General features: G+C 48.3%; 1 protein-coding gene across 1 annotated transcript in view; it reads left to right on the top strand.

Moving 5' to 3' along the window:
- Positions 1-14,196, top strand: part of LOC112220467 (slit homolog 3 protein-like) — a 212,308-nt gene that overhangs the window by 191,515 nt on the left and 6,597 nt on the right. Inside the window, exons 29-32 of the mRNA XM_042302888.1 lie at positions 2,976-3,069; positions 3,544-3,681; positions 4,227-4,467; positions 11,616-11,746. Of these exons, the coding sequence (XP_042158822.1) occupies positions 2,976-3,069; positions 3,544-3,681; positions 4,227-4,467; positions 11,616-11,746 (604 nt within the window). The remainder of the gene's footprint in view (positions 1-2,975; positions 3,070-3,543; positions 3,682-4,226; positions 4,468-11,615; positions 11,747-14,196) is intronic.

Below are 14,196 nucleotides of genomic sequence, written 5' to 3'. Positions count from 1 at the left end.
CGCTTAAACATAGACAAAACTCCAAACCCCTCTGCTCTGAAATTGCATTTAAAGCAATTGTGAGTAATTTAGTTATTTATCAAATCAACCAAAGAGTAATTTTTTCCGCTAGCCTATAATGGACTGTTTTTTCCGCATTGACCTGAAACTGCTCTTTGGAGATGACATTGCAGTCAAGTTGGAGCAAAGAGGCAAAGAGGGGGTAGGAATCCCTTGTGTGGGGGGGGTGAATTCTGAGTGCAGGCAGCCAGTTCTGGTGAGAGAGACGGAGAGAAGTTTTCCCACTGTCTCTCTGCCAGGCTGTGGCCTCTCTCTCTCTGCAGTGCACACGGCAGGCAGGCGAGGCGGGCAGCAGCGGGCAGCTCCCCGGTCGGGCATCATGGGCCGTCACCCGCCATCGCCTGCCTGACTCAGGCGTCACAGGGGAGGGAGGGCGCTGATCTGTGCAGCTGCTCCAACGCACATCGACCCTGTCATTAACGCTGCACGCCTAATTGTAGGCCTCGCCGTGCCGTGTCCGTCCCAGTCTCAGCCTCCCTTGGGACCAGAACAAAGAACACAGAGTGCCTGTATGGGGCAATGAGGCTAGAGGCTGGCAGTAGAGAGACATCCAGCAGCCAGGCTGCTACACATACTGCCCCCTCAGTGTGGGCATATGGGCACCTGGGCTGGCGGTGGGCAGCGCCAAGAGGCCCTGTGAAGCAGCAGCCACAGCCCGACTCTAGGGGAAGTCCGCAAGCTAACCCAGCAATTAGGTCTCCTTTAAACTAACTGTTTGTCCTCCTTCTCTCTCCGCCCTTATCCATCCATCCAGCCATCCACACAGAGCAGTTTTATTTGGCTGCTTCCTATTTTAAACCAGCACAAGCAAGACGGTGTGTGTGTGTGTGTGACTACATGGATATAGTCTAGAGCAGGGGTTCTCAATTGAATTCAGCTGTGGTATTTTTTTATTTAGCAGGTTGGTTGGGGGGGGGGCACAGTTCTAAATCGTTTGTACATTGCAAATTGACCACAAGAAGCCTAAACAGTTATAGTATTTGACCAAAAATATATAATTTCAAACCTTGATTACATTGGGGTAGGATCACATAGGCCTCTCTATTTGTGCGTGGGAATACTTGGGAACAGATTTCCTCAATTAAAATCATTTTGAGCTGATTTCCTGGTTATTTTATTTTATGTCCAACAACAAAACAAAACATAAAAAGCCCATTAAAGCTTGGGGGTCCAAATCAATTCTGACCCATGGACCTATTGAGGAACCTGGACTAGAAGGAGAGAGAGTGTCTCACTGGCCTGCATCACATTACCAATAGATCCTGGGAACATGTTGTTAGGGAGGGAGAGAGTGGTAGAAGGAGGGGGTGGCTAGGTGGCTGTCCAATTGGCATGTTGCTTGACCTTCTGAGGCAGTTTTTATTTTATTTACATTTATTTAACTAGGCAAGGCAGTCCAAAACAAATTGTTATTTTCAATGACAGCCTACTGGGGCAAAACAACAGATTTTTACCTTGGGGATTTGATCTTGCAACCTTTCGGTTACTAGTCCAGCACTCTAACCACTAGGCTACCCTGCTGCACCTCACAGTGCAGCGTGAGAGGACCAGTCTCTGCTGACTATCTCCTCACCTCTGTTCTCCTCTGTTCTCTCAGCTCTCTGAGAGTGACAGGGCAGACCTGCTCACAGGGGACGTGGCCTCCATCTGGTGTGTGTGTGTGTGTGTGTGTGTATCTGGGTTAAGTGTTCTGGACCCTCTGGTTATCAGAACCATGAGACACAGTGACATCTATAAACGATCCTCCTCTCTCTCTTTCTTCCTTTACAAGCTGACAGATATGATATGGGAAAAGGTCAGTCTCTCTCTCTCCACACACCTTCTCTGGGTTTATTTTTCCTGTTTCCCCTGTAAAACTAAAACTGCAAGCTAAACGGAAAATTATTTCTTTTTCATATTGAATAGAGTGCATATCAACTCTCATTTTGCCACTGACTTTCAGTTTTCCGTACCAATCGAAACCAGAGCCAGGCCTGTAGCAATGAAAACAGGCAGACACAGACACATTGTGACAGCTCCCCACAGAGCACCATCGAAGCCCAATTGGAGTGGATTTCCCCTGTAGAGTGGCGGCTGCTGGGACGCTGGCAGACTTCCCCAGAGCCCCACCATGAGGCTGCCGGATGAGGGAGAGGCAGAGGAAACAGACCTGGCAGTAGATAGAGAGAAGTGAAGGGAGGGGGAGGGAGGGAGGGAGGGAGGGAGGGAGGGAGGGAGGGGGAGGGAGGGGGAGTCAGTCAGTCAGTCAGTCAGTCAGTCAGTCAGTCAGTCAGTCAGTCAGTCAGTCAGTCAGTCAGTCAGTCAGTCAGTCAGTCAGTCAGTCAGTCAGTCAGTGTAAAGGAGAGGAGAGGCCTTGTGCTGTGAAAGCCTGGCTGAGCCCCAGCAGCCCCCCTGTTAGAGGAGGGGATCTAGTCAAGCAGGTGGACAGGGACAGAGGGTTTATTGAACCGGGACACTTGGCCAGGCAGTGATTTAGTGGATTCAGATGGGGCCTCATCTGGGCAGCCACAGCCCTGTATTCCATGCAGATTACAGCACAATACAGTACATGTGTTTCAAGTTTGCACGGCTAATACCCTGAGCAAGACAACCCCCAACTCCCCCTGTATGGGAGACCAGGCAGGCCTGCCGGCAGTAGAAACAGGACCCAACTGTTGAATGCTGAGAAAGCCATGATGGTGCTTTGGGGAGTCATCATAATTACAATGGGACCAATCAAAAAACACTCTTAAAAAAATGTTACTCACGATCCTAGGCTTGTAAATATGCAATGCACTAGAATATCACTAAGTCAAATGAAGACATACGTTAGCTAGTGTGTGTATGTGGAAGAATGAAGCTTAGGCGATGATCTCACAGTCTCTGTATTATCTTTCCCACTGTGTGTGTGTATGTGTGTGTGTGTGTTTTCCCAGGGGACCTATGTGAGGAGGTGGTGGCCCCCTGTATGCAAGGCTTCGACCCCTGCCAGCATGACTCCAAGTGCATCCCCCTCACCAAAGGCTTCAGGTGAGTGACCGGCAGGGGCGGGACTAATCAAGTTCAAAGGTCACCAGTAGCAACCCACCGGAAGTGACCCGTGTCTGGTGGAGTCGTCGGGACAACCTGTTGTGTTCTGTTCCTCCACCGTCTTAATATCCTGTTCTTTTCATGACTGAGGAACAAGGAACAAACTATAGTTGAGTTGGCTGTGCTGTTTAAAGTCACACTTGTAGCAGACTACTGCAGTAAAACAGTTTTCCTCTGTTAGGAAGAGAGTTCAGTAACAGTTGGGAAAGGTCATACGTTAGGAAGACGGATTGTTCAGTGGCAGTTGTTAAAGGTGAAGTAATATAGGGCGTGTTCAGTCACAGCTAAGCGTCAATACGCCAGAAGGATGACAGAGGGAATGCAGTTGAGAGAGTTCGGTGGCAGTTGGCAGAGAGAGAGTGAGATTTTTTCCTTCGCAACATTGTGTGCCCTTGTTTCCTGTGTGGTTGTCAGGTGTGAGTGCTTGCCCGGCTACGTGGGCCAACACTGTGAGCAGGACTACAACGACTGTCTGGAGAACAAGTGTCAGCATGGGGCCCAGTGCGTGGACGCAGTCAACGGGTACACCTGCGTGTGTACGGAGGGCTTTAGGTGAGTCCACATTCAGCACCGACTGAACTCATTGTAGAGACTCAGTGTCGCAACAGCGTCACGCCATCTGTGGAGGGCGCCGGCGCACTCACGCACAAACCCACACACACACAGATAACCAGACTGTGAGGAGCTTCAGATGGTACTTTGTTTTCCTCTATTTGGCTGTCTAGTCTGAGGCCTGCGGTACTGGGTGGTGCAGAGCGGTGATGTGATGAGGCAGATGAAGCTCCATATGGCTAATTATAGCGCTAAGTGTGGGACGGGCCTGTGGATGGGATCTGGGGGGAAAGATTCATGATGCATCACTGTCTCTGTCTGCCGACGAACAGCAGGATCAATGAACCAATGTGGCCGCCACCTTTTTGTTTGACGTAGAGAGTCTCTCTTATGATGTTATGTGTCAGGGGCAGTCATACATATACTGTGTGTGTGTGTGTGTGTGTGTGTGTGTGTGTGTAATCATAATGGGAGAGACCATAGTGGAGTGTGTGTGGCAGCTTGATTGAGTGTGATATTAACAGACTGTCTCTGTGTTCCTGTAGTGGTCTATTCTGCGAGAACCCTCCTCCTATGATCCTGCTGCAGACCAGCCCATGTGACCAGTCAGAGTGTCAGAATGATGCCCAGTGTCTAGTGGTGGAAGGGGAGCCTGTGTGTCGCTGCCTGCCAGGCTTCACCGGAAACAAGTGCCACAAGATCGTCACCGTCCACCTTTTGGGCAAAGGGACCTACCTGGAGCTGCCCAGCGTCAAGATACGCAACTCTGTCCACATCTCCCTACAGGTACTGTACCAACCTTAACCCCTGACCCCTAACTCTGCCCACATCTCCTTTCAGGTACTGTACCAACATTAATTAACCCCTGATCCCTAACTCTGCCCACATCTCCCTACAGGTACTATACCACCCCTAACCCCTGACCCCTAACTCTGCCCACATCTCCCAACAGGTACTATACCACCCCTGACCCCTAACTCTGCCCACATCTCCCAACAGGTACTATACCACCCCTAACCCCTGACCCCTAACTCTGCCCACATCTCCCTACAGGTACTATACCACCCCTAACCCCTAACTCTGCCCACATCTCCCTACAGGTACTATACCACCCCTAACCCCTAACTCTGCCCACATCTCCCTACAGGTACTATACCACCCCTAACCCCTGACCCCTAACTCTGCCCACATCTCCCTACAGGTACTATACCACCCCTAACCCCTAACTCTGCCCACATCTCCCTACAGGTACTATTCCACCCCTAACCCCTGATACCTAACTCTGCCCACATCTCCCTACAGGTACTGTACCACACCTAACCCCTAACTCTGCCCACATCTCCCGACAGGTACTATACCACTCCTGACCCCTAACTCTGCCCACATCTCCCTACAGGTACTATACCACCCCTAACCCCTGACCCCTAACTCTGCCCACATCTCCCTACAGGTAATATACCACCCCTAACCCCTGATCCCTAACTCTGCCCACATCTCCCTACTGGTACTGTACCACCCCTAACCCCTAACTCTGCCCACATATCCCGAAAGGTACTGTACCACCCCTAACCCCTGACCCCTAACTCTGCCCACATCTCCCTACAGGTAATATACCACCCCTAACCCCTGATCCCTAACTCTGCCCACATCTCCCAACAGGTACTATACCACCCCTAACCCCTGATCCCTAACTCTGCCCACATCTCCCTACAGGTACTATACCACCCCTGACAACTAACTCTGCCCACATCTCCCTACAGGTACTGTACCACCCCTAACCCCTGACCCCTAACTCTGCCCACATCTCCCTACAGGTACTATACCACCCCTAACCCCTGACCCCTAACTCTGCCCACATCTCCCTACAGGTACTATACCACCCCTGACCCCTAACTCTGCCCACATCTCCCTACAGGTACTATACCACCCCTGACCCCTAACTCTGCCCACATCTCCCTACAGGTACTGTACCACCCCTAACCCCTAACTCTGCCCACATCTCCCTACAGGTACTATTCCACCCCTAACCCCTGATCCCTAACTCTGCCCACATCTCCAAACATGTACTATACCACCCCTAACCCCTGACCCCTAACTCTGCCCACATCTCCCTACAGGTACTATACCACCCCTAACCCCTAACTCTGCCCACATCTCCCAACAGGTACTATACCACCCCTAACCCCTGACTCTGCCCACATCTCCCAACAGGTACTATACCACCCCTGACCCCTAACTCTGCCCACATCTCCCTACAGGCACTATACCACCCCTAACCCCTGACCCCTAACTCTGCCCACATCTCCCTACAGGTAATATACCACCCCTGATCCCTAACTCTGTCCACATCTCCCTACAGGTACTGTACCACCCCTAACTCTGCCCACATCTCCCTACAGGTACTGTACCACCCCTAAGCAGCAACAATACTGGCTGTCACATCTCCACCCTCTCCTCTCCTCCATCTTCTGCTCTCCTCTCTGTACTACTCCCTCTCCCCCTCTCACTCGCATCTCCCCCTCTCCTTTCCTCCCCCTCTCCTCTCCCACTGCCCCTCCTCCTCCTCTCCTCTCCCACTGCCCCTCCTCCTCCCTCTGCTTCTCCACCCCTTCCCTCTCACCCGGTCTCCTCCTTCCTGGGTTCGAGCCTTGGCAAAAGCCGAATCAGGAGGTATTGGTACCCGATAAGTAAGCAGCATGACATCCTTTACACTAGCAGCCGAGTAGCCTAGCAATTATCTCCCTATAACTGATCATCCTTCCCATTAAGTCAAACTGTAAACTATAAAGTTGATGAGGGCTAGTGTGTTTTACACACTATCCCCCATCATTGCAGTACTTAAAGTATAGAATGTAGCACCCTTGGGAAAGGTATAAGAGGGATAATTTTTTCAGGGGCTAGTATGACAAACTATCCCTCTCTATCTCGCTCTCTGTCTGCGTCCGGAATGGCACACTATTCCCATAAAGTGCACTACTTTTGACCAGAACCCTATGGGCCCTGTAGTGCACTCAGTAGGGACTAGGGTGCCATTTGGGATGGAGACTCTGTGTTATTGGGGCTCTCAGCCAGCCGTGTGGCATCCGATCCACCACCAGCAGCCACCACAGGGACGGTTGGATGGTGACATTATTAGAATGTCACCTTTTGTTCACTAGCATGAAATAATGTGTCTCAGGGGGGATATGTATTATGGTAATAGAGTGTCGGCGTGGTGACTGTTATCAGCCCAATCACTAGGAGTGAGTCACAGCCGCTGGATCGCTTCTTACCTCCAAATGAGCTCATGTGCTCGTTGGCGAGGGGGCACGCTAATGTTAATGAAAAAGACTGTGGTAAAAATAGAACTGTAGGGCTTAGCCTATGTGCTAAAGGTGGCTTTTGTACGTAGGTAGATACATGGGCAAGAGCAAATGCAGCTTGCCAATATCTATGAATCAATCAAATGTATTTATAAAGCCCTTCTTACATCAGCTGATGTCACAAAGTGCTGTACAGACACCCAGCCTAAAACCCCAAACAGCAAGCAATGCAGGTGTAGAAACACGGTGGCTAGGAAAAACTCCCTAGAAAGGCCAGAACCTAGGACGAAACCAAGAGAGGAACCAGGCTATGAGGGGTGCCAAGTCCTCTTCTGGCTGTGCCGGGTGGAAATTATAACAGTACATGGCCAAGATGTTCAAATGTTTATAGATGACCAGCAGGGTCAAATAATAATAACCACAGTGGTTGTCGAGGGTGCAACAGGTCAGCACCTCAGTAGTCAGTTGGCTTTTTAGAGCCGATCATTCAGAGTATCTCTACCACTCCTGCTGTCCCTAGAGAGTTGAAAACAGCAGGTCTGGGACAGGTAGCACATCCGGTGAACAGGTCAGGGTTCCATAGCCGCAGGTAGAACAGTTGAAACTGGAGCAGCGGCACGGCCAGGTGGACTGGGGACAGCAAGGAGTCATCAGGCCAGGTATCAAGATGATGCCTGGAAATCGAAAGCAGTTTTCGGTTAGTCGTCTACCGCAGTTCTAAATACGTTAAAAAATATTTGAAGTTCCTTCAAATAGAAAAGTAGCGTTTTCAAATAAAAGACGCTTTGAGTTGTGAGCCACGCTGTAGTGCAGACTAAGTGAAGTAAACATCACCAATGCCATATGTTTTCATTTCAAATAGAGTAGCTTCAGTAGAATAGTAACCCTAAGTGTTAGGTACAGATTCTTTTCCTCCCTTTTGGAAAGAATGCTATTGGCCCCACTGAGCGAGAGAGGGACCACACACTGGAAAAAGTCCTCTTATACCTTTAATTGATATCCAACACCTGGCTTTTTCCAGCGTGTGGTCCCTCTCTCGCTCAGTGGGGCCAATAGCAGCAGCAGCTCATGTCACATGATTCTCGTGTCAGTGCCAAACCAAGCCCAAGCCAGTGAAAACTCCATTGAGTCCTGCTGCTGGGAAAGGCCTCCACTCTCCATAAATTCACCTCTCTGTCTGTCTGTCTGTCTGTCTGTCTGTCTGTCTGTCTGTCTGTCTGTCTGTCTGTCTGTCTGTCTGTCTGTCTGTCTGTCTGTCTGTCTGTCTGTCTGTCTGTCTGTCTGTCTGTCTGCATCACTGGCTCTGAACCTCGCTTGCATTCTCTCTCTCTCTGCAGCTAGGGCTAGGACCGTATTACCAAGTCATGATGGCAGTCAAATTCCTTGTGACCTTTAAGATCACGGTAATTAGGCTTCTCCAAGCTTTGATGCTGCCGATGGTCATTAGTAGCCTACTAAACTTGCTAACTGCCTGGTACTCAGCACTCTATTGTCCCTCTAATCACTAACATCAATGCAAATTTAATCGAAAATCTAATCAAACACTTCATGGGAGCCCATGAGCTCATGTTAAGCAACATTTCTATAGACCAGACAATACACATTGAAAAAAAAAGTGTTGATGGCTTCTATTAAAAAAAGGAGGATCCCATCAGCTTTCTATAGGCTAGGCCTACTATATTTATTTCTCAACTTTCCTAATATTAAGCACGGTGCTTCTCTTTACAACAGCCTACCTGGCTGGCATGAAAATGAACCATGGGAAAAGCGTCCTACATTCGTTATTTAAGTGCATAGATGACATGTATTTTTTCCCCTGACGCTATTTCGAGACGGGTGCATCAAAACAAATTTCACACATATATTATTCAGTATATACAGTTGAAGTCGGAAGTTTACATACAGTGTGGCAAAAGAGTATTTAGTTAGCCACCAATTGTGCAAGTTCTCCCACTTAAAAAGATGAGAGAGGCCTGTAATTAAACTTCCGACTTCAACTGTATAAAGACAAGATTAAATAAAAAATCGTCTGATGGGTCACAATATTGAACTATCACTGAATGACATATTTCCATTTGTGAATGATACCCAGCTTGTGTGCAGTAAGGCAATACTTTTTTTTACGACTTTTTCAAATCATAGTCGCACACCTCATGTAGCCTAGCCCTTAGGCCTATATGTTTTGATAAGGTTTGCATCACAACTAATGTGACCAAATAACTTCTTAAAATTAAGCACATTAATCCTTTATAATAAAGGCATTACATTCATAATCACATTTGCGGTCACTTTTGAGAATGGTGTTTTCACGCTAATTGATTGCATTTTGGAACATTCACGCTTATAACCTACTGCCGTGTGCCCATTGCTGCGCTTACAGACTCCAGGTCTCACAACCATAAAGGGCATTGGGTTCTATAACTGATTCAAGTATTTTTAGCCAGATCCTAATTGGTATGTCGAATATTATGTTCCCTTTGATTGCAAAGAAGGCCCTTCTTGCCTTGTCTCTCAGATTGTTCACAGCTTTGTGGAAGCTACCTGTGGCATTGATGTTTAGGCTGAGGCATGTATAGTTTTTTTATATGCTATAGCAGTGTCTAGATAGAATTTGTATTCGTTGTCCTGGCAACTGACCTTTTTTGGGGACAGAAGTTGGGGACAGAAGCACCAGATCATCAGCAAACAGTTGACATCCGATTCTAGTTGGCCGGGGCCGGGTGCTGCAGACTGTTCTAGTGCCCTCACCAATGCAATGATATATATGTTGAAGAGGGTTGGTCTTAAGCTGCATGCCTGTCTCGCCCCCCAGCCCTGTGGTAAGAAATGTGTGTGATTTTTACCAATTTTAACCGCACACTTGATGTTTGTGGTGTACATGGATTTTATAATGTCGTATGTATTTCCACAAACATAACTTTCCATCTATTTGTATAGACCCTCATGCCAAATTGAGTAGAAAGCTTTTTTGAAATCAACAAAGCATGACAAGATTTTGCCATTTATTTTGGTTTGTTTGTTTATTAGGTTGTGCAGGGTGAATACGTGGTGTGTCGTAAGGTAATTTGGTAAAAATCCAATTTGACATTTGCTCAGTACATTGTTTTCACTGAGGAAATGTATGAGTCGGCTGTTAATGATAATGCGGAGGACTTTTCCAAGGTTGCTGTTGACACAGATCCCACAAATCCCCGTGGAAGTTATTGGGGTCAAATTTGACTCCACTATTGTGGATTGGGGTGATCAGGCCTTGTTTCCAAATATTGGGGAAGATTCCAGAGCCAAGGAGAATTTTAAATAGTTTAAGTATAGCCAATTGGAATTTGTGGTCTGTATATTTTATCATTTCATTTAGAATACCATCAACCCCACAGGCCTTTTTGGGTTGGAGGGTTTGTATTTTGTCTTGTGGTTCATTCAATGTAATTGGGAATCCAGTGGGTTCTGGTAGTCTTCAATAGCTGATTCTAAGATTTTTATTTGATCATGTATATATTTTTGCTGTTTGTTCTTTGTTATAGAGCCAAAAATATTTGAGAAGCGGTTTATCCATCTCCGTTTTGGATAGATAACTATTCGTGTTGTTGTTTGCTTAGAGTTTTCCAATTTTCCCAGAAGTGGTTAGATTCTATGGATTCTTCAATTACATTGAGCTGATTTGTGATGTGCTGTTCCTTCTTTTCCCGTGGTGTATTTCTGTATTGTTTTAGTGATTCACCATAGTGAAGGCGTAGGCTCAGGTTTTCTGGGTCTCTATGTTTTGGTCGGACAGGTTTCTCAATTTCTTTCTTAGGTTTTTTGCATTCCTCATCAAACCATTTGTTATTGTTGATAATGTTCTTAGGTTGTCTGCTTGAAATTTTTGGATTGGATGGGGAAGCTGAGAGTTCAAATATACTATTTAGGTTTTCTACTGCCAAGTTTACACCGTCACTATTAGAGTGAAACCTTTTGAATGCTGTAAGAGACTCTGGGTTGAGGTCAGTGATAAAGTAGTCTACAGTACTACTGCCAAGAGATGAGCTATATGTGTAACTACCATAGGAGTCCCCTCGAAACCTACAATTGACTATGCACATACGCAGCGTCCGACAAAGCTGCAGGAGTTGTGACCCATTTTTGTTGGTTATGTTGTTGTAGTTGTGTCTAGGGGGGCATTTAGGGGAGGGAATGCTGTCACCTCCAGGTAGGTGTTTGTCCCCCTGTGTGCTGAGGGTTCTTGTCCAGTTCTGGCATTTAGGTCGCCACAGACTAGTACATGTCCCTGAACCTGGAAATGGTTAATCTCCCTCTCTAAGATGGAGAAGCTGTCATCATTAAAGTATGGGGATCCTATTGGGGGGATATAGGTAGCACACATGAGGCCATTTTTCTCTGTTGAGATAATTTCCTGACTAATTTCTAGCCAGATGTAAAATGTTCCTGTTTTGACTAATTTAATAGAGTCGGTTAGGTCTGCTCTATACCAAATTAGCATACCCCCTGAATCTCTTCCCTGTTCCTGTCTCTCTCGTCAAAACAAATCAAATCAAATTTATTTATATAGCCCTTCGTACATCTTGCTCTCTCTCTGTCTATTTCTCTCCCTATCTCTCTCAATTTCTCTCTTTCTGTCTGTCTGTCTCTCTACAGGTGGCTACAGATAAGGACAACGGTATCCTGCTCTACAAGGAGGATCATGATCCTCTAGCTCTAGAGCTGTACCAGGGACACATACGCATAATCTACGACATCGTTAACTACCCACCGACCACAGTCTACAGGTCAGCACCCCTGTCTGTCTGTCTGTCTGTTTCCCTCTCTATCTCCCTATCTGTTGGTGTCTCTCTCTCTCTCTCTCTGAGTAGCAGCAGCCACCTCCATCTAGACCCGGCTACGCGGTTATGCTCAGTGAAGCCCCTCACAAAAAAAAACTGCCTTCTGCTCTCCCCAGACAGACGGAGCACTGAGGAGTTTGTTGAGTCTGTCCCCGCTAGCCTTATCTCCAGCCCAGCATGCTAACACAGAAGGGCTGTGGTTCCTTTACTGTGTGGTGTTATAACCCTGTGCTACACAGAGTAGGGGAGCGCAGTTAACACTTTACTGTACACACATCCATGTATGTGTTCGTAAAGCCTCTATAGCAGCTAAATAAAGACCATTATTACAGCCGACATATGCAGTCAGTGAGATTTTGAACAACAGCTTAAGAAAACCCAGAGCCTGAGAGAGGAGAACAGAGCCCGTAGGAGCTGACCTCAGACCAGCGCCACTGTCTGTCTGCTCCGGATTTGTTGTTATTGATCCAAACGTCATCTGGCCATTCCCTTGTGCTGTTTAGAGAGATTTTAGCTGCTACCCCGAGGCAGGGAGGAGAGGAAGCAGGGAAGGAGGGGGGGGGGGGAGAGGGAGGTATGGTATCGATCGACCCATCAAAGAGCTGCCCAGTGAAAAAGAACAGCTCCTCCCCAAGTGATTTGTTAGACTGGGATCGCCTCATGCACTGGGCCCTTTTTCACGTGTTGTGTTCCTCCTATTACCTCCAAAGTAATGAATTGGTCGTCTTCGAACGGCAGGGAGGAAGGAAAGGACATCTCAGTCATTCCTTTGTCTTGCAGCAATCAAAAGGCATGTCCAGTTTCAAAATGAAATTAGATGCTTTAACTCTGAGGCAAATGGGCCTGTCATGGTTTTGGTTTGAAATCATATCCAAGCCCCAGCTCTATAACCAGCTCCAGCCCCAGGCCTGTCTCCAGCCCCAACCCCAGCTCCACCCCCAGGACTGTCTCCCAGCCCCAACCCCAGCTCCAACCCCAGGCCTGTCTCCCAGACCCAACCCCAGCCCCAGGCCTGTCTCCCAGCCCCAACCCCAGCTCCAGCCCCAGGCCTGTCTCCAAGCCCCAACCCCAGCTCCAGCCACAGGCCTGTCTCCCAGCTCCAGCCCCAGCTCCAGCCCCAGGCCTGTCTTCCAGCTCCAGCCCCAGGCCTGTCTGATGCGTCATGGCTTCCTCATTTTGTTCTGGATCTGCAGACTCTCCCCCTCATCAGTCCCTTTTCCCCCAGTGTGACGTAGCGTTCTGTGGCTTTGGCAGCGCCTTGCCCCATTGTCTTTGGGGTGCAGAGGGAGTGATGCAGGGAGCGGGGATGGGGTGAGCGAGAGGAGACAGGACGGGAAAGTGAGGAGGGGAATTACCCCTGTCCACTCCCATTACTGGGACATGGTCTACGACAGAGCCCAGAGTACACAGCACCCAGCACGTTCCTGAGTTCGCCCTGTGATGGTTAGCATTAACATTAACTGTGTGGAGCAGCAGGCATCACTTCCAGCCAGGGGGATAGGAGACTGGAGGGGAGACAGCTTCAGCAAGGAGAGGTGAGGGGTGGATGTCTGAGGAGGAGAGAGTGGTGAGAAAAACATGGAAGAGAAGCATGAGTGAATGAAGGGTGGTCTGGTCAAGTGTCTGTCTGAAGGGAAGGTGGGTCGTGAAGCACTCATCTGTCCAGATCTAACCTGCCTCACACAACGGGAGAGGAAAAGAGAGAGAAGGAGAGCGAGGGATGAGATGATATGGAGGCAGCAGGGGAGAGGCCCCTTCCCCACCCGAGAGGCCTCATTACCATCTGATGAATGCCCGGGTCCTCACTGTGTGCTAATGTCCTGCCCTTTACCAAATGCCACAGTAATCCTTCTATTAGTTTAAGGGACCACGTCTGCTGTTATTCAGGAGAGAGGGACAGAGGGAGAGAAGAAGTATGGAAGGAAAGGGGCATAAAAACATCACAGAAAATTGAACGAGAGCGTTTCAATTTGCTACCCAACTCCCTCACACCCTTTCTAGGTTCCGCAATCTCACTGCCACACCTAGGCTGCACTTCCCAAATGGCACCCTATTCCCTATAAATTGCATTACTTTTGTCCAGGACCCATAGGGCTCTGGTCAAAAGTAGTGCACTATATAGGGAATAGGGTGCCGTTTGGGACAGAGCCCTACAGTATCTGTATTGGCGCCCTTCAAAAATGAGCCAGCCCTTGCCTGCCATGAAACTTTGATTTAGAGCTGCGGAGAAGAGCCTATAGAGGGGTCAGAGTGTCTCTCTCTTCTCTCTGTTGCTTTTCTATGCTCCACTCAGCATCAGCCGAATATGTCTCTTTGTGAGCCGAGTGCCACATCAGAGCAGAGTGGAGAGAGTCTTTAAGGGCTGAGTCACAAAGGAAAGAGAAGAGAAGACAGGA

Source organism: Oncorhynchus tshawytscha, linkage group LG21 (assembly GCF_018296145.1).
Source record: "Oncorhynchus tshawytscha isolate Ot180627B linkage group LG21, Otsh_v2.0, whole genome shotgun sequence".
Taxonomy (NCBI): domain Eukaryota; kingdom Metazoa; phylum Chordata; class Actinopteri; order Salmoniformes; family Salmonidae; genus Oncorhynchus; species Oncorhynchus tshawytscha.
This window is presented reverse-complemented; position numbering and strand designations above follow the sequence as displayed.